General features: G+C 41.8%; 1 protein-coding gene across 2 annotated transcripts in view; it reads left to right on the plus strand.

Moving 5' to 3' along the window:
- Positions 1 to 21,439, plus strand: part of COL9A1 (collagen type IX alpha 1 chain) — a 215,014-nt gene that overhangs the window by 32,673 nt on the left and 160,902 nt on the right. For both annotated transcript variants that reach the window (XM_033937800.1, XM_033937801.1), the window contains exons 6-8: positions 9,145 to 9,228; positions 19,886 to 19,906; positions 20,888 to 20,962. In XM_033937800.1, the coding sequence (XP_033793691.1) occupies positions 9,145 to 9,228; positions 19,886 to 19,906; positions 20,888 to 20,962 (180 nt within the window). The remainder of the gene's footprint in view (positions 1 to 9,144; positions 9,229 to 19,885; positions 19,907 to 20,887; positions 20,963 to 21,439) is intronic.

Here is a 21,439-nt window from a genome sequence, read left to right on the forward strand (position 1 = left end):
CATCTCAAACCCCCCTCCTCCTGAGGGAGGTTCAATCCCTCCTCCTTCTCAATGCCATCGAAGAAGTACCTCCAGATCAAAGGGGGCAGGGATTCTACTCCCGCTACTTCCTGGTACCCAAAAAGACGGGAGACCTCCGTCCCATTCTCGATCTCAGGGACCTCAACAAGTGTCTGGTCAAGGAGAAGTTCAGAATGCTCTCCCTTGCCACGCTCTACCCTCTTCTTTCTCAACACGACTGGCTATGTTCCCTGGACCTCAAAGAGGCCTACACTCACATCTCCATCAATCAACATTCTCGCCGCTACCTGCGGTTCCAGGTACTGCACCACCACTATCAGTACAAGGTGCTACCGTTCGGCCTCGCCTCCTCACCCAGGGTCTTCACCAAGTGCCTTATAGTGGTAGCGGCCTTCCTCAGGTCTCACAACCTCCAGGTGTTCCCCTATTTGGACGATTGGTTGGTGAAAGCACCTACGTCTCCACTTGTGCTACAGGCTACTCATCACACCATCTCTCTCCTCCACCTCCTGGGGTTCGAGATCAACTACCCCAAGTCGCATCTGCTTCCCACCCAGCGACTTCAATTCATTGGAGCAGTTCTGGACACCACGCTAATGAGGGCTTTTCTCCCCTCCGATCGCAAGCAGACCCTGCTCCATCTCTGCCGTCAGGTACTCATGCATCCCTCCATTCCTGCTCGACAGATGATGGTCCTCCTGGGTCACATGGCCTCGACAGTGCATGTCCTTCCTCTGGCTCGTCTCCACCTTCGTACACCTCAGTGGACGCTCGCCAACCAGTGGTCACAGACTACGGATCTTCTTTCTCATCCCATCTCTGTGACATCATCTCTTCAGCAATCTCTCCAATGGTGGTTGAACTCCTCAAATCTTTCCAGGGGTCTACTTTTCCATCTGCCCCCCCACTCTATGATCATCACCACAGATGCGTCCCCCTACGCGTGGGGAGCTCACCTGGGAGATCTACGCACCCAGGGACTTTGGACCCCACAGGAGCGTCGTCATCACATCAATTTCCTGGAACTCAGAGCCATGTTCTACGCCCTCAAGGCTTTCCAACATCTTCTCTGTCCTCAAGTCCTCCTCCTATGCACAGACAATCAAGTCGCCATGTACTACATAAACAAGCAAGGCGGCACCGGATCTCGCCCCCTTTGTCTGGAGGCTCTGCGCATCTGGACCTGGGCCACGGACCGCAATCTCTTTCTCAGGGCGGTCTATATCCAGGGCGAACAGAACTCTCTGGCCGACAATCTCAGCCGCATCCTTCAACCTCACGAGTGGACGTTGGACCCTCCGACTCTACTCTCCATCTTTGCTCGATGGGGCACTCCGCAGGTGGACCTCTTTGCAGCACCTCACAACCATCAGCTGCCCCAATTCTGTTCCAGACTCTTCTCTCCTCACCGTCTGACCCCGGATGCATTCCTGCTCGACTGGAGGGATCGGTTCCTCTATGCCTTCCCTCCACTTCCTTTGATGTTGCGGACCTTGTCCAAACTCCGCAAGGACAATGCCACCATGATCCTCATCGCCCCTCGGTGGCCTCGTCAACACTGGTTCTCCCTTCTGCTTCAACTCAGCTCCAGGGAGCCCATTCCTCTTCCTGTGTTTCCTACTCTACTTACACAGCAGAATCAGTCTCTACTACATCCCAACCTGTCTTCCCTCCACCTGACAGCTTGGTTTCTCTCGGGCTGACCTCTCCTGAGAATCTATCTCAACCGGTCCGCCTCATTTTGGACGCCTCCAGGAAACCGGCCACTCTCCAATGTTACCATCAGAAGTGGACCAGATTCTCCTCGTGGTGTCTCCGGCATCATCAAGAACCCACCTCTTTGGCGGTGGAAACTGTCTTGGAATATTTGCTCTCGCTGTCCAACGCTGGCCTCAAAACCACCTCCATCAGAGTCCACCTCAGTGCCATCACTGCGTTTCACGAGCCTATTCTCGGAAAACCCCTCACGGCTCATCCTCTGGTTTCAAGATTTATGAGAGGGCTCTTCAACATCAAACCGCCTCTCAAGCCTCCTCCCGTCATCTGGGACCTGAATGTGGTTCTCTCTGCTCTCATGAAACCTCCGTTTGAGCCTCTTGCCACAGCTTCATTCAGGCTTCTTACATGGAAGGTGCTTTTCCTAATTGCCATCACCTCTGCCAGGAGGGTTAGCGAACTGCATGCACTGGTTGCCGACCCACCGTTCACTGTTTTTCACCATGACAAGGTTGTTCTGCGTACCCACCCTAAATTCCTTCCCAAGGTGGTCTCGGCTTTTCACCTCAACCAGTCCATTGTGCTTCCCGTCTTCTTCCCTAAGCCTCACTCGCATCCTGGAGAACAGGCGTTGCACACGCTGGATTGTAAGCGTGCCCTTGCTTACTACCTTGATCGTACCAGAGCTCACCGAACATCCCCTCAGCTCTTTTTGTCTTTCGATCCCAACCGTTTGGGCCGTCCTGTCTCCAAACGGACACTTTCAAATTGGCTTGCTGCCTGTATTGCCTTCTGTTATGCTCGGGCCGGTCTCTCACTGGAAGGATCTGTCACGGCCCACAGAGTCCGAGCTATGGCTGCTTCTGTGGCTTTCCTCCGTTCCACGCCCATCGAGGAAATCTGCAAGGCGGCCACTTGGTCCTCAGTTCACACGTTCACTACTCACTACTGTCTGGATGCGTTCTCCAGACGGGATGGACACTTCGGCCAATCTGTGTTACAAAATTTATTTTCCTAATGGCCAACCATCCCTCCTCCCTCTTTGTTAGCTTGGAGGTCACCCATGTGTTAAGAATATGCTGCCTGCTTGTCCTGGGATAAAGCACAGTTACTTACCGTAACAGGTGTTATCCAGGGACAGCAGGCAGATATTCTTAAGTCCCACCCACCTCCCCGGGTTGGCTTCTTAGCTGGCTTATCCTAACTGGGGACCACGCACTCCTTCGTCGGGCGGGAAGGCACTCGCGCACGCGCGGTGCGGCCAACTAGAAACTTCTAGTTAAAAGGTCCGTACCGAGGGCTCCGTCGGTGACGTCACCCATGTGTTAAGAATATCTGCCTGCTGTCCCTGGATAACACCTGTTACGGTAAGTAACTGTGCTTTCTAGAAGGGGCATAGGAGAGAAGATGCCATATAGAAGGGGCAGGCAGTGGATGAAAGGAAGAGAGTGACAAAAAGATGAGGAAAGCAGAAACCAGAGAAGACAAGGTAGAAAAAAATTTTCTATTTATTTATTTATTTGCTTTAGGGGAGAGATTCATCGCTGTTTCTGTGGTGTTGCATTGCATGCAGAGTCCAGCTTCTTAGTGGTTCAATTTAACCTTTGCCTACATATTTCTATTTTATCCCCCCTTTTACAAAACCGTTGAGCATTTTCAAGTGCTGGCCATGGTGATAACATCTCCAACGCTCGGAATTCTATGAGCGTCTGAGCTGTTACCACCGTAGCTAAAACCGCACTACAGTTTTGTAAAAGGGGAAGGTGTTTTCTGTGTTCAAAAGACTTGGTTTTCTGTTAGGATTGACTGTGCAGGATTGATCTGTACTTGTCTGGCTTGTTTAGTTTTACAATGGGTGTATTGATGTACTGTGAGATGCTGCGTTTTCCTAGGTACTCATGTGTGACATGTGGATTGTTACTAAAAATCATGTTTTTCATACAGATGGGGGGGTATCAATAAATGATGGGCCCCAGGTGTCACATATTCTAGGTACGCCACTGGTTATAAGAATAGCCTTACAGGGTCAGACCAATGATCCATCTAGCCCAGTAGTCTTTCTTCACGGTGGCCAATCCAGGTCACATGTACCTGGCAAAAACCTAAATAGTATTAACATTCTGTGCTACTGATCCAAGGCAAGCAGTGGCATCCCCATGTCTGTTTCAATAGTAGACTATGAACTTTTCCTTCAGGATCTTGTCCAAACCTTTTTTAAAACCAGCTACGTTACATGCTCCTACCACATCCTCTAGCAACGTGTTCCAGAGCTTAACTATTCTCTGAATGAAAAAATATTTCCTCCTCTTGGTTTTAAAAGTATCTCCTTGTAACTTCATTAAGTGTTCCCTAGTCTTTGTAATTTTTGACGGAGCAAAAAATCGATCCACTTGTAAGTTGTACCTGTTCTACTCCACTCTGGATTTTGTAGACTTTAATCATATCTCCCCCTCAGCCATTTATTTTCCAAGCTGAAGAACCCTAACCATTTTAGTCTTTCCTCATATTCTATTACTATACCTGGGACAGTAGAGGATAAAGTGACTTGCTCAAGGTCAAAAGGAGCAGTGTGGGTTTGAACCCACAACCTCAGGGTGCTGAGGCTGTAGCTCTACCCACTACGCAGTAGTGGTTTATACTTCACATGTGGTTGAACATATAGGGATGTGGGTCCTCCAGTAAGGAATCTGGTAATTGTTTTTCCATGCCTCTTTAGGATGCCTATGTAAAAATTTTTCAACAGAGTGTGAAATCTCACAAAGGCACAACAGCAAGGCTCAGAATATTCCCACTGTTCAGGGAATCCAGGTTTTTGAAATTCCCCATGGATTTGGCTCTTCCATACATCTTCAAATCTGACATGTAAGACAGTACCATTGCATACAAAATTAGATAATTAAGTATGCATTTTAAAAAAATGTTACAGCTGTAGAAAAACTCAAGCTGTTCTCATGGAATTTCCCCCATTTCTACCTTCCCCCTCTCTTATCATTCTTTCTAATGTGCATATAGTAGTAACAGGCATGCACACAAAAGGGTTAAATTACCACACCATTTGAAACTTGTGAGCAGTAGCATCAATCATCAAGGTTTCAATTCTAGCTATCGATAAGGGCACGACATATTTCAAACTTCTACTAATTCAGCCCTTCTGCATGGGTCCTGTAGACCACCGTTTCTCAACTCGGTCGTGGAGTACCCCCTTGCCAGTCAGGTTTTCAGGCTATCCACAATGAATATACATGACCAAAAATTTGCATATAATGGAGGCAGTGTGTGCAAATCAAGTTTATGCACATTCATTGTGGAGAGCCTGAAAATCTGACTGGCAAGGGGGTACTCCAGGACTGAACTGAGAAACACTGCTGTATATGAATAGCATACAGGGGATAATTCTATCAAGTGGGCTCTAACATACGCACATTCATGCACAGAACCAAAATTGCAGCTAAGTGCTATTCTATTGAAAAGCACTTACGGAAAATAGCGCTTAGTTGAACGGTGGGCAGTGTTTGGGTAGAGAATGGGCAGGGTGCACCGTTATGCATGTTATGCACTCAGAGGGTGGTGAACACCTGGAATGCGCTTCCAGAGGAGGTGGTAGGGCAGAGTACGATTTTGGGTTTCAAAATTGGATTAGATGATTTCCTGAAGGAAAAGGGGATTGAAGGGTATAGTTAGAGGGCTACTATACAGGATATTAAATGATTAGGGAATAAAATGTTTTGGGTAAAAGATCACTTACAGGTCATGGACCTGGGGGGGGCCGCCGCGGGAGCGGACTGCTGGGCATGATGGACCATGGTCTGACTCGGCAGAGGCGATGCTTATGTTCTTATGTAATTTACAGGTGTGTTTAAGCACTTAGCTCTATGGCTGCTGTAAGTGCTTCCACTAAAATGAAAGGCATGTGTTTGACCTCTTTATGTTCCTCCTCTTCTCATTGCCCCATTCTTTCCTGCTGGAACCCTCATGCTTCACAGTTTGGTAGCTTGTGAGTATTAGTAAGTTGAACCCAAAGGAAAGGGATACTGTTAGTGAAGGTGTTCTTCCTAGGACCCTCGAGTGGACCTAGCTGTGATGCTTCTTCTTCTTAGGTGCCGTTGACTTGTGCTCGAGTCCTAGCGACCTGATGAATTACGGATCTAAAATGAAATCAGTTTTGTGCTAGTCCGGTAAGGTCCTCCAGCGTCATACCCATGGCTGTTTACAATGTGTCCAGCTATCTGATTGCAGGCCACCCTCTTTGCTTGGCTCCTTTGATTTTTTCCAAGGATGATGTCCTTCTTCAATGATCTTTCTCTTCTGACAGTATGACTAAAGTGAGACAGTAATATTTATGCTAATGTTGTTGAATGCTTAGTTTAGACAGATTTGTCTCTTACCAGGGGAAAATTAGATATCTGCTTGTTGTCTCTGGCTATTCTCCTCTAATAGTTGCAGTAAACAGTTATTCCAGTAGAATAAATTACTGTAAGAGGGTGTGATTTCCTTTGGTACCTCTAACATCATACATTATTCTGGCACCCTTATGGAACATCTCTCCACTTTGAGTTGCTTCATCTCCCTGGCTGGCACTCCAGTTCCACTAGAAACATAGAAACATAGAAATAGACGGCAGATAAGGGCCACAGCCCATCTAGTCTGCCCACCCCAATGACCCTCCCCTACCTTTCTCTGTGAATAGATCCCACGTGTCTATCCCATTTGGCCTTAAAATCAGGCACGCTGCTAGCCTCAATAACCTGAAGTGGAAGACTATTCCAGCGATCAACCACCCTTTCAGTGAAAAAGAATTTCCTGGTGTCCCCGTGCAGTTTCCCGCCCCTGATTTTCCATGGATGCCCCCTTGTTGCCGCGGGACCCTTGAAAAAGAAGATATCTTGTTCCACCTCGATGCGGCCCGTGAGATACTTGAATGTCTCGATCATGTCACCCCTCTCTCTGCATTCCTCGAGTGAGTACAGCTGCAACTTATCCAGCCGTTCCTCGTACGGGAGATCCTTGAGTCCCGAGACCATCCGGGTGGCCATTCTCTGGACCGACTCCAGTCTCAGCACATCCTTACGGTAATACAGTAATACCAGCCTGTACCTGGGTCCAGATCAGTTAGGGATGTGCATAGGACACCAACACGTGGTTCATTTTCATTTTGTTTGGGCTTTTCACCCCTGATATTTAAGTTCATTTCACACATTCATTTCAATAAAAACATTTTAACTCATGTTAGAACTTTTTAGCATGAACAAATTGACTTAAAGCACATGAAATCAATTTTGCGTGAGTTACATTTTTTAAGGTGCGCTAAAAAAAAAATGCAGATCCCTAAAATCTGTTGTTTAGTAGCTTTATCAATGGTTCTGGAGTGCTTGCCATAGAGTTGTGAGAAATATGAAACCACTTCAACCAGCAAAACCACCAATTCTTGAGAAAGAAAGTAGGGTTCCTGTCCTTTCTGTATATTTAAACGGTCATTTTCCTGTGCTCTGTGGAGCCTCAGTGTCCTTCTGGTCCCTGTAGCCTGAGAGTTCATTGACATCTTCATTACTGCAGCCAAATGTTGCAGAGAGGCTGAGGTCCCTGCAAATCATTCTGCGTCCTTTAAAGTGGGGCTTTTCTTATCAGTCTGGTGCTTCCACAGTACAGCAGGAATGTTCTTATAGGCAGCTTGTATACTTAGGGATGTTAATTTTTTCATGTAATGCAAGGGTTGTAGTAAAGAACTGTATATTGAGGGTTACAGCTTAACCACAACATATGAGTTCTTTCTGAATTACTTTGCCACTTAGCAGTGAGAATTAGCATAATACATTGTTCTGTTTTAAATTTTTTATTCATTTTCATACATCCACAAGTGTAACATAGAAATTTAAAACGATCTCATAAAACTACACTTGAATTCCTTTCATGTACCACTGTAAATACAATGAGAATGAGGAGAGGTTGAGTCTAACACATTGTTGATTTATTTTTATATGCTTTTATGTATAATGTATTCCATTTCGTTATTCTTTGTGTTCAGATTTCCCACTTTTCCCTTGCAGCCTAATTTAGATCCCCTGCAGAGCTGCTTCCAGTCTATGGCCACCTTGCTGTTGGAACAAAGGCTTGTCCTGCATACAGATCCCCCCTCCTCCCCCCCCCCCAAAAAAAAAAAAAACAACCACTGGCTGAGTAAACTGTTGGTTACAGACAGATTTCCTGAGTCCCAGTTGGCTCTCTAGTTATTTGATACTTCTGTATCCTCTGAAGTTTTGTTATTTTATGCCTTTTGGTTTATCTTTACTCTTTTTTTTCCTCTTTTATTTTAATATTTTTATCTTATCACTGTTGGTTTACTTCATGAATGTTAACCGAGTCTAGCTCCATGTTTTATGAAGATGACCCGGTCTATAAATTTAAGTTTTAGTTTAGTTTAGAATGTCATGCTTCACTCTGAATGTTCTTTCCAAAACCACATATCAAATCTCTTGAGGCAGGGATTTGTGCTTTTTGGCAGGATTCGTTCACTGCACAAAAATCTTGATGTATTTGCCCTTCATACACTGGTCCACGCTTTCCTTATATCCAATATCGATTGTTGGTGCATTATTTATGTAGGCTTACCCCAAACCCACCTCAAATGCATCCAGACACTACAAAATATAGAGGTGCATCTTCTGTGTGGTACAAAACGTTTTGATTTTGCTTCCTCATTACTTTTCCAACTACATTGGTTACCAATTTTGGCTGGATAAAATTTAGGGTTCTCTGCCTCACTCAGATAGTAAACTCATCAGTAACATCAGAAATTATTTTTCATGGAAAGGGTAGTGGATGCCTTGAATGCCCTCCTGGAGGAGGTGGAGTAGACAGAAACAGGGAAAGAATCCAAAAAGTCATGGAATAAACAGAGAGAATACCTTAATGGAAATGGGTAGAAATCAAGCATTGGGAGCTTCAGCTCAAAACAGCAATGCAGTATTCTTCTAAGCAACATAGAAGTCCTTCACCTGCATTCCTACTGGCTGCACTGGGCATCAAATACTGCATTTGCAACCAGTCCCTGCCAGTAGAAGCACTAATATAGGACTCTCATGGAGCTTAGAGAAATCATTGCAGCAGTGAAATGACCATTTTTGCATGACTAAGAAGAGAGATCTTGCATGGAGTAGCAGTTACAAATCTAAATAAAGTGATAATTACAGTCCTGACCACTTCATTGGGCACACTAGAAGGGTTATTCTAGTCTTACTTGGCTCTCATCTACTGTTCTACTGTGACAGCAAGATTATTCTTCCTGTGGCTACCCATCAAGTGGCTTGGGATGACTACTGTTATGTTCATCATATGTGTTTTATATTTTCAATCCATCAATGAATCTTAAAGCCTAGAAAAATGGATCTGTTGCAATTTTTTGTATTACAGTTTGACCTCCAGTGGATGCTGATTCACTGTGACCCTTTGAAGCCCCAGAGAGAACTCTGCACTGAGCTTTCAGCCACAAGAGTGGTAAGAACATCTTTCACCAAACATTCTCCTTCTTTTCCTCTTCCTGCCTCTGCTTCCTGAACTCCTGTCCATCATCTTTTATATATAATGAGGCCAAAGCAGAAAGCCATTGTGAGCATAAGGGCAGGGTTATCGAGGATTGCAAACACACAATATTGGCTGAGCAATACAGAGAGAATTTAAGTGTAAGTATTAACTCACGTAGTAGACATGGTTGTACATTGTATGAAAATGTATGGTAATGAGGCCTTAAGTGTTCTTTGGCAATTCAGAGAATGGAACAGGGGCTTTTGCCACATGGACAACGCAATATATTTTTTACAAGATCCAAGGCAGCATAGAAGGGTTAATGACGTATTTGATGCCAGATTTTAAGATTTAACTGCCAGTTTTGTTTTCTTCTGCAACCAGAAAGAAGGGCTTGCAAGTTTGTTTTTTGTTTTTTTATATATATAATATTTCTTTATTGAGCAAACCAGTACACACATAACATAACAGAGTAAAGGGACATCCATCAATCCAGAAAAAGAAACCGCCCTACCGGGCATACAGAGAAAAGGTCATAAATACAACCAAGATCAGATGTCTCAGGAACAAGAGGTGCTCAAATCAATTTTCCATGTAAAACCCTCTGAAACCCCCCCCAGGACATATCGTAGCACCCCAATACTATAACATACATTAGAATACACCAAGTTTAATGGGAGATAGCAAAGCTTGCATGCATGTTGGAACAAAAACAAAAGTGTCAGCATTGCTGTCCTTTTGGTTAATTGCATTATTTCCTTTTCTTTAATCTTTTTCTTGTGTCTTGAATGTTGTGGACTAAATAATTAATTATTATTTCTTAGGTTATTATGGTACCACATATTATGTGGATGTTTTAATTTCTAAATCTGTAATCAAGTAAACTTTAGGTGTCTATATTTTGAAAATCAATAAATATATAAATGAAAAAAAAAATACAAAAAACAATAATCAGGTCTTAAACACTGTACACACCACTTGTGTGAGTCAGTGATGGAGATCGCGCATTGACACCAGCTACACTTTCTTGAACCCTGTAACTGGCTGGGACATGGAATGAACACGGCTGCGGCGAAATCGAAGCCCGCAGGCTGAGGCCGCAGAGTAAGCCCCGCCGTGACATGAACGAAAAAACAACAAAACTTTAATCAAACGCGTAAATAACACAGCGACCCTGGAAATAAAATACATGAGCCGTGGTAAGAGAAGGCACGAGTTTAGAACTAACTCTTGCGCAGAGTTTTGAAACGAGGGCTTTTCGGCTCTGCGGAAAACTTAGAACTGAGGAGACGCTGAGGAGACGCGCGCCCTACCTCAGGCAGGAAGGCACTCACACGTGCACGGTGCGGCAGTCGTGAACTTTCTAAAAGTCCTTCAAGCAAATCTGCTTGCGAGGCTGTCCACATTGGGGCTTAGTGGATGATGTCACCTATATGTGAGAATATGCTGCCTGCTTGTCCTGGGATAACATATTAAATGGAACCTAGGCAACAGAAAATAAGGTAAATCACCAGAGTCATATGAAATTAACATTTTGCCCTAAAGGGTAGCAGTAGGCAGGGAAGGAGATTTGTTTGCTTGCCCCCTGTATCAAACAAAAGGTGTTCTTCTGCCCCTGAAAGGGTGACTGAATCTGGGACTGGGCAGTTCACATATTAAATGGGAGAATGTCACTGAATATCTTTGGATGTAGGTCAAAAGAAGTGGTCTCCGAACACAGTGCATACACGATGCTAGGGAAACTGTTTCTAGGCATAAGTTTGCTGCAGATTATAGAAAATGCTATCTGTTTGAGAACAGATTGCATGCAAATTAAAGGGAATGGTGGAGGGAGGAAGGGACTTTTTCTAAAGCAGTGTTTTGCAACTTCTTCCACCCAAGTTATCCGGTTCATAGACAACGGCGCGAAAGACAAAGGCGCCCGGACAATTGAGCGCAGCACGGAGGCGCGTGCCGCTCTAAATGACTGTTTTTAGGGCTCCGACGGGGGGGGCGTGGGGGGGAACCCCCCACTTTACTTAATAGACATCGCGCCGGCGTTATGGGGGGTTTGGGGGTTGTAACCCTCCACATTTTACTTTTTTTTTTTTTTTTTTTTTTTTTTTTTTGATGTCTGGTGATTTTATTTTTCTTTTTTTTTTTTTCCATTATATTTTTATTTTCAAATTTTACAAAAAGTGTACATAATAATAAAATACAGTTGATAAATGCATGGTATCACTTTTATATCTAACACAATGTATGTCTGGATTTGATTTTCCCCTTCACCCTCCCCCCACCCTTTTATTGCTTTAATATAATATTTTCAAATTTTATAAAAGTATACAACATATTAGAATATAATTGATAATTATTCAATAACATATTTATATCTAATACAATATATTCTGGATAAATTTTATTCATTTTCCCTCCCCCCACCCTTCTATTATTTTTTAATCATATGTTACATTTTGTATCATATATTATAATTTATTATATATAATTTGTTTTCCTTACCCCCCCTATATGTGTGTCATAAAAAAAAAATCTCTAAAAGAAGAAAAGAAGAAAAAGTATTCCATTATTTAATCATTACAGTATTTTGTCAATGGCCCCCATATTTTTATAAATTTATTATATGTCCCCTTTTGTATTGCTATTGTTCTTTCCATTTTAAAAATATGGCATATTGTATTCCACCAAAATATGTAATTTAGGTTGTTGTAATTTTTCCAATTGTTAGTTATATGTTGAATGGCAACCCCTGTCATAATTAATAAAAGCTTATTATTTTCTGGTGAAATTTGACTTTTTTTTCTCATCATTGTTCCAAATAAAATTGTATCATATGATATTGCAATATGATTTTCCATTAATTTATTAATTTGTGGCCAAATTGAATTCCAAAAAATTTTAATATAAGGACAATGATATAATAAATGATCTAATGTCCCTGGTTCTAGATTACAGTGCCAGCATCTATTAGACTTAGAACTGTCTAGTTTTTGTAAACGAGTAGGGGTCCAAAAAGCTCTATGTAATAAAAAGAACCATGTTTGTCTCATAGACGCTGACACTGTACATCCCATTCTCCAAGACCAAATTAGTGGCCATTGAGATGCATTAATTTGATGTCCAATCTCAATGCTCCAAATGTCTCTTAGACCATTTTTTGGTTTTTTTATTCAAATATCCAGATATTAATTTATACCACAATGCGGCTTGATGTCCTAGGAAGTCTGCTTTAAAGCATAAGAACTTTAAACTATATTGATTGTTTAATGATTTCCATTCAGGGAACCCAACCTGAATGGCCTGCTTCAATTGCAACCATTTAAAACTTTGTGTTTTATTAAGACCAAATCTATGTTGCAATTGTGAAAAATCCAGCAGTTTACCTTCTGAAATAATATCATCTAGAGATCTAATTCCTGCAATAATCCAGTTCTTCCAAAGGATTTGAGCTCCGCCAATTTTGATCTTGGAGTTTATCCATATGGATTGATTAGTTGATTTATATATTGGGATGGGTGTTAATTTATCAATAAATCTCAATGTTTTCCAAGTATCCATTATTATTTTATTTTCTTTGTATCTTTTAGGTATATTAATACTTGGTAAATGAACTAAATTTAGGGGAAACATAAGGCGCCATTCCAAATATAACCAATCTGGTGCATTATCTATAAGTTCTGGGAGGATCCAATACATACCCTGACGTAGAATATAGGCTTGATGGTACCTATAGAAATTTGGAAAATTTACCCCTCCCTCCTTAATTGATTTTTGTAAGGTTACTAAAGCTATTCTAGGTGTTTTACCAAGCCAAAGAAATTTTGTTAAAATTCTATTAAGCTTTTTATAAAAGGACCCCTGAAAATAAATAGGTATCATACTCATTTGGTAGCAAACCACAGGCAACATCATCATTTTAATAGTTTGAACTCTGCCCCACCAAGATATATGTAATGGGTTCCATTGTTCACATAACTCCATTACTTTTTTTAATACATATTTTTCATTTTCTTTTACAGTATCTTCAATTGTTTTTTTAACTTGAATGCCTAGATATTTAAATCCTTCTTCTTTCCATATGAATGGAAAAATATCAAATAATCCTTTTACACAGTAAACATTCAAGGGTATAATTTCAGATTTATTCCAATTAATTTTATAACCTGAAAATTTGCCAAACTTATCAATTAATTCCAATAAAGAAGATAAGGTAGACTCTGGATTTCTCAAATAAAGCAAAATATCATCAGCATAAGCCGAAATTTTATATTCCATATCTGAATATGGAATTCCTTGTATCTCCCTCGTTTGCTGTATTGCTAACAATAAGGGTTCTAATACAATATCAAATAATAAAGGAGATAAAGGACAACCTTGTCTAACTCCCCTCTGCAATTGAAAACCATCAGATATCTTATTATTAATATTTAATCTTGCAATCGGGAAGCTATACAATGTTTTTACCATTTGTATAAATCCAGAACCTATACCAAACCATTCTAAAGCCTGATACATAAAATTCCATTCTACCCTATCAAATGCTTTCTCAGCATCTAATGAAACTGTAAAAGCCGGTTCATCCATTTTTTTTGACAAGTTTAGCATGTGAAATAATAGTCTAGAGTTATTGGAGGAATGTCTTTTAGCAACGAAACCCGTTTGATGCATATCTATAATATGTGGGAGAGCTTTGGCTAATCTCAAAGCCAAAATTTTCGCCAAAAGTTTATTATCAACGTTTATCAAAGATATAGGCCTGTAGTTTGAAACCAAAGTAGGATCTTTATTTGGCTTAGGCAAAACAATTATTATTGATTCAGCCATAGTACCTTTTATATTACCTTTTATAAGTTGTGTCTGATATAATTTTAATAAATGTGGGGAGAGGATATTTTGAAATGTTTTATAAAATTCTACTGTGTAACCATCACCACCTGGAGCGGATCCAACTCTAAGAGATCTCAATGCTGTTTCTAATTCTTTTATTGATATAGGTTCTTCTAAACTTCGTTTTATATGATCAGGAATCTTAGGTCCATTTATTAAATCTAAAAATTTTTTTCCATCTTTTTGTTTCTCCAAATAAGGTTCGGAAGAATATAGATCCTTATAAAAATTTAAAAATTGTTTTAATATTATATTTGTTTGATTTGTTATTATACCATTATCATCTTTTATTCCATTAATATTAGTTCTCCTTTTTTTTGCCTTAAGATAATTTGCTAATAATTTTCCCGCCTTATTAGAATTTCCATAATACACCGTTTGTTTGGAAAACAAATCTTTTCTTATCATTTTTGAAGTTAATTCATTATATTTACCTTTTACTTTCAAAAGAGCTTGTAAAACTTCATATTCCCATTTACTTATCAATTTAGCTTCTAATATTTTTATTTCTTTTTCTAATTCCATATATTGTTTTTTAATTTGTTTCCTAATAAAAGCTGAATATGATATGATATTACCCCTCATAGTTGCTTTAAATGCATCCCATACATTCTCTATAGATGTATCTTCCACTAAATTTATTTGAAAAAATTCATTAATTTGTGTTTTAAAATTTTCCAAAAATTTGTCATCCACAAGCAATGCATTATCAAATCTCCAAAGAGGTCTATTATTTTCTAATTGATCTAATTGTAATTCTATCCATATTCCCGCATGATCCGAAATGATAATAGGATCAATGGAGGCTTTAATCACTTGTTGCACTTTATTTGTTGAAACAAAAATATAATCTATTCTTGAAAATGATTTATGAACATTTTACTGTAAACTTAACTTTTTCCCTAAGAGTTTGTAGAAGATGCACAAAACTCCAGTGGCGAATCTGGCCATTTTCAAAACTGCAAAATGTCTATCTTAGGTTGTTGTTTTTTTTTTTTTTTTACAAAATGGCTATTTTTTCAGATGTTCATCTATCTTTTTGAACCTGTAACAGTGCAAGCGGGCTCTGGGGTGTTTGGGCCTGCACACGCACAGCGAGACACAAACGTCAATAATACAGAAAAACTCTTTATTGATTCAAAAATAACAAAAACTCCCTGAGTCCTGTTACTTCAGAGGGCTGGGTGTACAGGAAACAGTCTCTTGGTTTAATAAACAAAAAGTCTGAGATGGGCCTGGAGCTGCCATGCCCCAAACCATAGGCATCAGAATGGGGGTGGGGGAGGCCACAGGGGCCGTGGCCTCCCCAAAAAGTGCCCAGCATTAGAGGTGAACAACCATTGCAGTCCTAAGTCCTGCCGTAGCCTGCAAGCAACTTCACCCATGCTCCGAGGCTCTAACTCTGCGCTTGCTGGCTTCCTGACTCTTCAACGATGAAACCAGAAGTTATGTCATAAGGGGGAGGGAGGAGAAGCGAAGCTGGCAAGCATAGCGTTAGAGCCCTGGAGCATGGCGAATTCGCTTGCTGGCTACAGCGGCATTGGCGGGAGATAGGGCAGGCTTCAACTCGCTGCTCCTGATTACTTCGGGCCTTCCTCACTGTTAGGTCCTGCCTTCGTGGAAACAAAGTAGGTGGGACTCGGCAGCGAAGAAGGCCCGAAGCAAGCAGGAGCAGTGAGTTGTGAATGCTGCGCTGCTGACAGGGAGGGAGAGATCCCTGGCTGCAGCAGGGGGCAGGCAGGAAGGTGGGATCCCCAGGGGTAGCGGCTTCTAGGGATGGGTGAGAATATCCTCCAAGGTGGCTAGGCTGCATACCCCCAACAAGCGGCCCATGTACCCCTATAGATACGCGTACCGCATGTTGAGAAACACTGCTATAGACTCCCTCACAGAGCCATTAAAAAAAGAAAAAGTCCAAAAGATAAATGCACAAAGCAAGCCACTGGGATGTAGGAGGGGCCAGCAGTTTTAGTAGACTGGCCACACAGAGACATCCTAATAGAGCAAGGGGCACCTTAGTGAACTTCACCTACAAAGGCCCATGTGCACATCTTACCATAGCCCACTTATATTTTATGGTGAGTTCTCCAAAAATGACCCACTGGATCCAATTGTACACCACAACAATAGCTGCTGCTAGTCCGGGGTGGGGAAGGAAGAGAACTGCTGATGCTAATCTGGAGAAAGATAGAAAGAGAGCACAGTTCAGCTAGAGGGAGGAAGAGAAGAGAGAAAAGCAAATATTCCTATTATACAATTTGATATACTGCTCAAGCTTCCAACAATTTTAAGTGGTTTACAATAAAAATAAGAAAAATTCCAAAAGAAAAGAACTCCATAAAAGTAAAGGACAGTCCTAGTACCATTCATATGAAAAGAACATACATAGTAACATACATAGTAGATGACAGCAGATATGGTCCATCCAGTCTGCCCAACCTTACCCACTCTTTAAATTACTGATTTAATTGAAATGCTCCTTCTGAGCTATTTTTGGGCCAAAACCCAAAGCTCTGCCCGGTACTGTGCTTAGGTTCCATCTACTGAAGTCTTCGTCAAAACTCACTCCAGCCCATCGAAGCCCTCCCCAGCCCAACCTCAACCAAATGGCGATAAACAGTATCATACCAATGATTCTAGGAGACATTCATCACATGCCAGACGAGAGAGTCGACGTTTAATAAATATGATCATTTTGGGGTATATCCTCACCAAAAGCTTGTGAGAAAAAAATAAGATTTAAATAATGTTTTCAATGCTTTAAAGCAGTGGTTCCCAAACCTAACCTGGAGGACCACCAGCCAGTTTGGTTTTTGGGATAGTCCTAATAAAATCCTTTATAGAAGTCAATCTTAGATGTGAAGAAGGCATCAATGAAAGTATGTAGGTCAGCATTTTTAAAAAACGTGTTTAATTGATCTTAAAGTTCTAAGTGTATAGAACACTTTTTAAATTATTTCTGAAACCTGGTCATTAAATGTCAAGTGGGAGTCAATAATGATTCCCAAATATTTGCATTTTTGCATCAATGGTATTATTTCATCTAAAATTTAAATTTGTGGTTCTGAACATTGTCCTGTGATAAGAGAAACATTTCTCAATATTAGTTTGTTCTTATTAACCCCTACCCCCATTTTACAAAACTGCGATAGCATTTTTTAGTGCAGTCTGGCGTACTGAATGTTCCATGCTGCTCACGACGCTCATAGGATCTCTATGAGTGTCAGGAGCAGCGCAGAGCATTCTTTGGTTGCTGATTTCCTGAAAGAATTGAATCCTTCTGCTCTTATTTGTTTCAATTTGTATCTATTTGTTTTAAAGTTTTATGTATGTGACAGTTTTGTAAACTGTTTTGGTTTAAAAATGGTATAGAAATTTTTTAAATAAATAAATAAGTAGTTTTTAGCTATTTAATCTAGAATGCCAAGAATGTTGCTACTATTTGAGTTTCTGCCAGGTATTGGTGACCTGTATTGGCCACTTTTGGAAATAGAAAATTGGTCTGATGCACTAAACAGGGTCGCTAAGATCATAAAAGTTGCTGTTGACCAATTTTTTTCCAATTGTGGAACAGCGATTGATGTTTCAACAGGTTTCCATGCAAATTATTTGCACAGAGGTTCGCCGTAATCCTCGTCTGACCAATCGCTCTGAGAGCGCAGAGCTGATTTGGGAATCGCTGAGTGGCAAGGGAAGCCCCAAAGCAGCCTCCTGTTGGGGCTTTTTTCTTTTTTTAATGGCATAGATGATGTGCGCGTGTTACATATGCACAATATCTGCCCCAATAAAAAAAGAAGAAAAAGCCGCCCCCATGACTGTCCCCTTTCCCCATCGACACCACGATACTGCAATTGGCAGGAGGGATGCTCCCTCCCTCCTGCTGCCGGCCCCTCCAAACCCCTGACACCCCCTAAACCAACCCCCCCATTGAAGATCGGCAGGAGGGATGCCCAATTCCTCCTGCCTTGGCGACCCTCCCCCACCAAACTTACCGCCTCGCCAGGCTCTCCCCTCCAACAACCTTCCTATGACCCCGGTACTAAATGAAGCAGGAGGGATGCTTACTCCCACCTGCCACAGCAAAACTTCCCCCCCAGCCAGGCCTCCCCCAATTCTCTTCTGCCACTGAATACATCCCAGGACCCCGGCCCCCCATCACACCCTCCGAACCTTCTCGTACCTTGAAATTAGTTCACAGCAGATGGGATGCCTGTCCTTCCTGCTTCTCGGGCCCGCTACTACAAAATGGCAGGCCTTCCCCTTCCTGGTGTATCCTGGGATGCATGGGGAGGGGCTTAAGGCCCTGATTGGTTCAGACGCCTAAGGCCCCTTGACTAAGCCAATCAAGGCCTTGGGCTCCTGCCTCTTTATCTCGGGATACAGAGGGAGGAGCCTAATGCCCTGATTAACTCAGACACCTAAGGACCCTCCTTCCTGGGCCATGATTGGCTTGGACGCCTAAGGCCCCTCCCTCCTGGAAGAGGCCTTAGGTGTCTGAGCCAATTATGGCCTTATGCTCCTCCCTGTGCATTCCAGGATGCACCAGGAAAGTGAAGGCCTGCCATTTTGCAGTGGTGGGCTTGAGAAGTAGGAGGGACTGGGCATCCTTCCTGCTGTAAACTAATTTTAAGGTATGGGGAGGTTCAGGGGGTGGGGGGGGGGCTTGGGGGGGCGGGGTGCATCCAGTGGTAGGAGGGAGTTGGCTTCCCTCCTGATGATTTTTTTTAATGAAGGGGAGCAGGGGAGGGGAGGAGTCAATTGGGAGGGTCTGGAGGGGAGGGGGATTCACTGTGGCAGGAAGGAGTGGGCATCCTTCCTTTCTCTTTTAGTACTGGGGTTGTGGGGGGGGGAGTCATGGGGGTGGGGGGCTGGCAGGGCAGTAAGTTTAGCGGGGGAGGGGGTCACCGAGGCAACATCTGTGCCTATAGAAAAAAAAAGAAAAAACAGGCAGACCTGTCAGTAACACAGTTATCAACAGGTCTAGATCTGTTGGTTTTTCAGGGTCGGGTTTTCCGATCCGATTCTAGCATGCAAAGTTAGGGCATCAGTTGGATGGCTGGTTTTAATATTAATGCCCTCATTTGCATGCTAGAATTGGAGAATGAGTAATCGCATGGAAAACCACATGGTGAGTTGATTTTTGCATCGGGTCGGCAAATTTAGCGACAATCGTTAGACAATCAGAAACTTAAGTGCTATTCTTATATAACATAACATAACTTTATTCTTCTATACCGCCACAATCAATCGAATTCTAGGCTGGACAATCAGCGAACTACAATTAATTAAAAATACAACAGAATTCCTAAAATATTAAATATAAAATTTTGATTAACAATGATGTCCCCCATGCAGGAAATAAATTTATCAAACAACGCAGGTTGGATGCAGGATAGAGAGGAGGCTGTTTCAGAATACAAGAAAGATGCAATGACTCTGGGAAGGGTTAAGGTCCTACGGCTGTCATTCTATCCTTTTCCAATCCTCAAGCCTCCCCTGCAGGTTTATGAATAAACATGAGGACCTGGGGACTGTTGCACATGATCCCTCCTCTCCTAAGCACTTCACTTTAGGCTCCTAAAATCCCACTGGGGTCAGAAAAAAAAAATCGGGTGGTGGCTAGTCCTGGGACTGATCATGGCTAGCTGTGCCAGGGCTGGGAGATCTTCGCTGCTTGTGCTTTGCTTGCAGATACTCTGTCTCTGCAGGGCTCAAGTAAGTTATGTGCTGTTTTTCTCTTTTGCAGATCGGCCAGACAGCAGTGCAGGTGAGTTTGCAGAGACAGGACTGGGAGAGGAGGGCGAGCCAGAGTTTGTGCTACTGGAGCTGAGTAATAAAGGGCAAAGGACTGTGAGGGTGACTGTTAGAAGAGGCTGCAGAGACTGACGCTTGAGGCCCAGGATAATCCTGGCGAATGGGCATGGATAGCTTTCAAAACTAAGGGATATACCTGCATTTTCCATGCTCAGATGATATTTACCTTGTTTCTTTATGATGGGGTTAGTGAATATCTTTATCTGTAGGTCACTTTTTTTTGTGCTCTTTGGTGCAGGAATAGTTTTACTTGCAACGCAGGATAAAATTTTTCACCCAGACATGTGGTCAAATGTTGGTGAATTTAAATATTTATGGTTTATATGTCTTTTTTATAGCCTAAACTATTCATAGGAGACTGGTGTGGACTTAACACTACCAATACATCAGTAATGATATTTAATTTGGGCTAGTTATGTTTTCTTCCTTGTTCTATTATATCATAATATTTCTTTTTATAAAGAAATAGCATAAAATATAACTTCTAATGGATTTTTAGTTAATTTTAAGTGTCGTTTTTTTATTTTAATGTGCCAAGAGGTCAAATACCTATAAGACATATATTACGGTGAATATTGCTAGCAAAAGTGCAACACATTCTTGTTTATAATTTAAGCGAAAAAAAGAAAAATACAAAAACTAAGATGAATCAATTACAAATCACTTTCCTTATGAAAGACAGTACCTGAATTATAACCCCAAAGAAGTTTTATTGAGTATTTTTTTTTTTTCTTATGCATGTGGAGAAATTTGATATATATTAGCATTTTATAACTGATTCTAGCCAGATGAAGAGTGGAAAATATTTTCCCCATTGTATGTCACAGTTAAACAGTTCATGAAAGGTTTAAAGTTTGGTATTTCAAGTAAAAATCTCAAAGTAAGATTTCAGAATATGAACTTCTGTCTTATCTCTTCCGTTTTGCTTTGCCAGAGAGGCCCAGTTGGACCCCAAGGCCTCCCAGGCCCTCCAGGTCCCCCTGGCATTTCAGGAATTGATGGCATATATGTAAGTTTCTCTTTTTCTAAGAATTTGATGTTATACTATCTTCATATTGAAATTAATAATTAATAATTTACAATATTAAATCTGGTAGGATGTTATGATGCTGTGTGGTATTAATAAATAGTTATTTGATCTTTGCATTTGTACATTGGGTTTAATTGTTTCGGTGACCCATCACATGCGCACAGGACATTGGTGCGCTGACAATTCCGCCCTGACATTTGCAACGCAGGACAAATGCGTGCCGCCCAAAAACCTTCATTTTCCGCTCTCAGGGGGAGTGGGATTGGAGGGGGGAATTTGTGCTTTCAATGAGGGGAGTGTTTCTGCCGCCTATTGCCTTCCCGTTTCTGGTCTGAGAGTATGTGTATGTGGGAACTTCCCCACTACACTCACGCTCTCGTCAGGGGGCTCTGAATTTGAACATTGCCGCAGCCCCCCCACTAGACTTACAACTGTGCCCCAAAAATCCAGCTGCTT

The sequence above is a fragment of the Geotrypetes seraphini genome, chromosome 3 (genome assembly GCF_902459505.1).
Source record: "Geotrypetes seraphini chromosome 3, aGeoSer1.1, whole genome shotgun sequence".
NCBI lineage: Eukaryota > Metazoa > Chordata > Amphibia > Gymnophiona > Dermophiidae > Geotrypetes > Geotrypetes seraphini.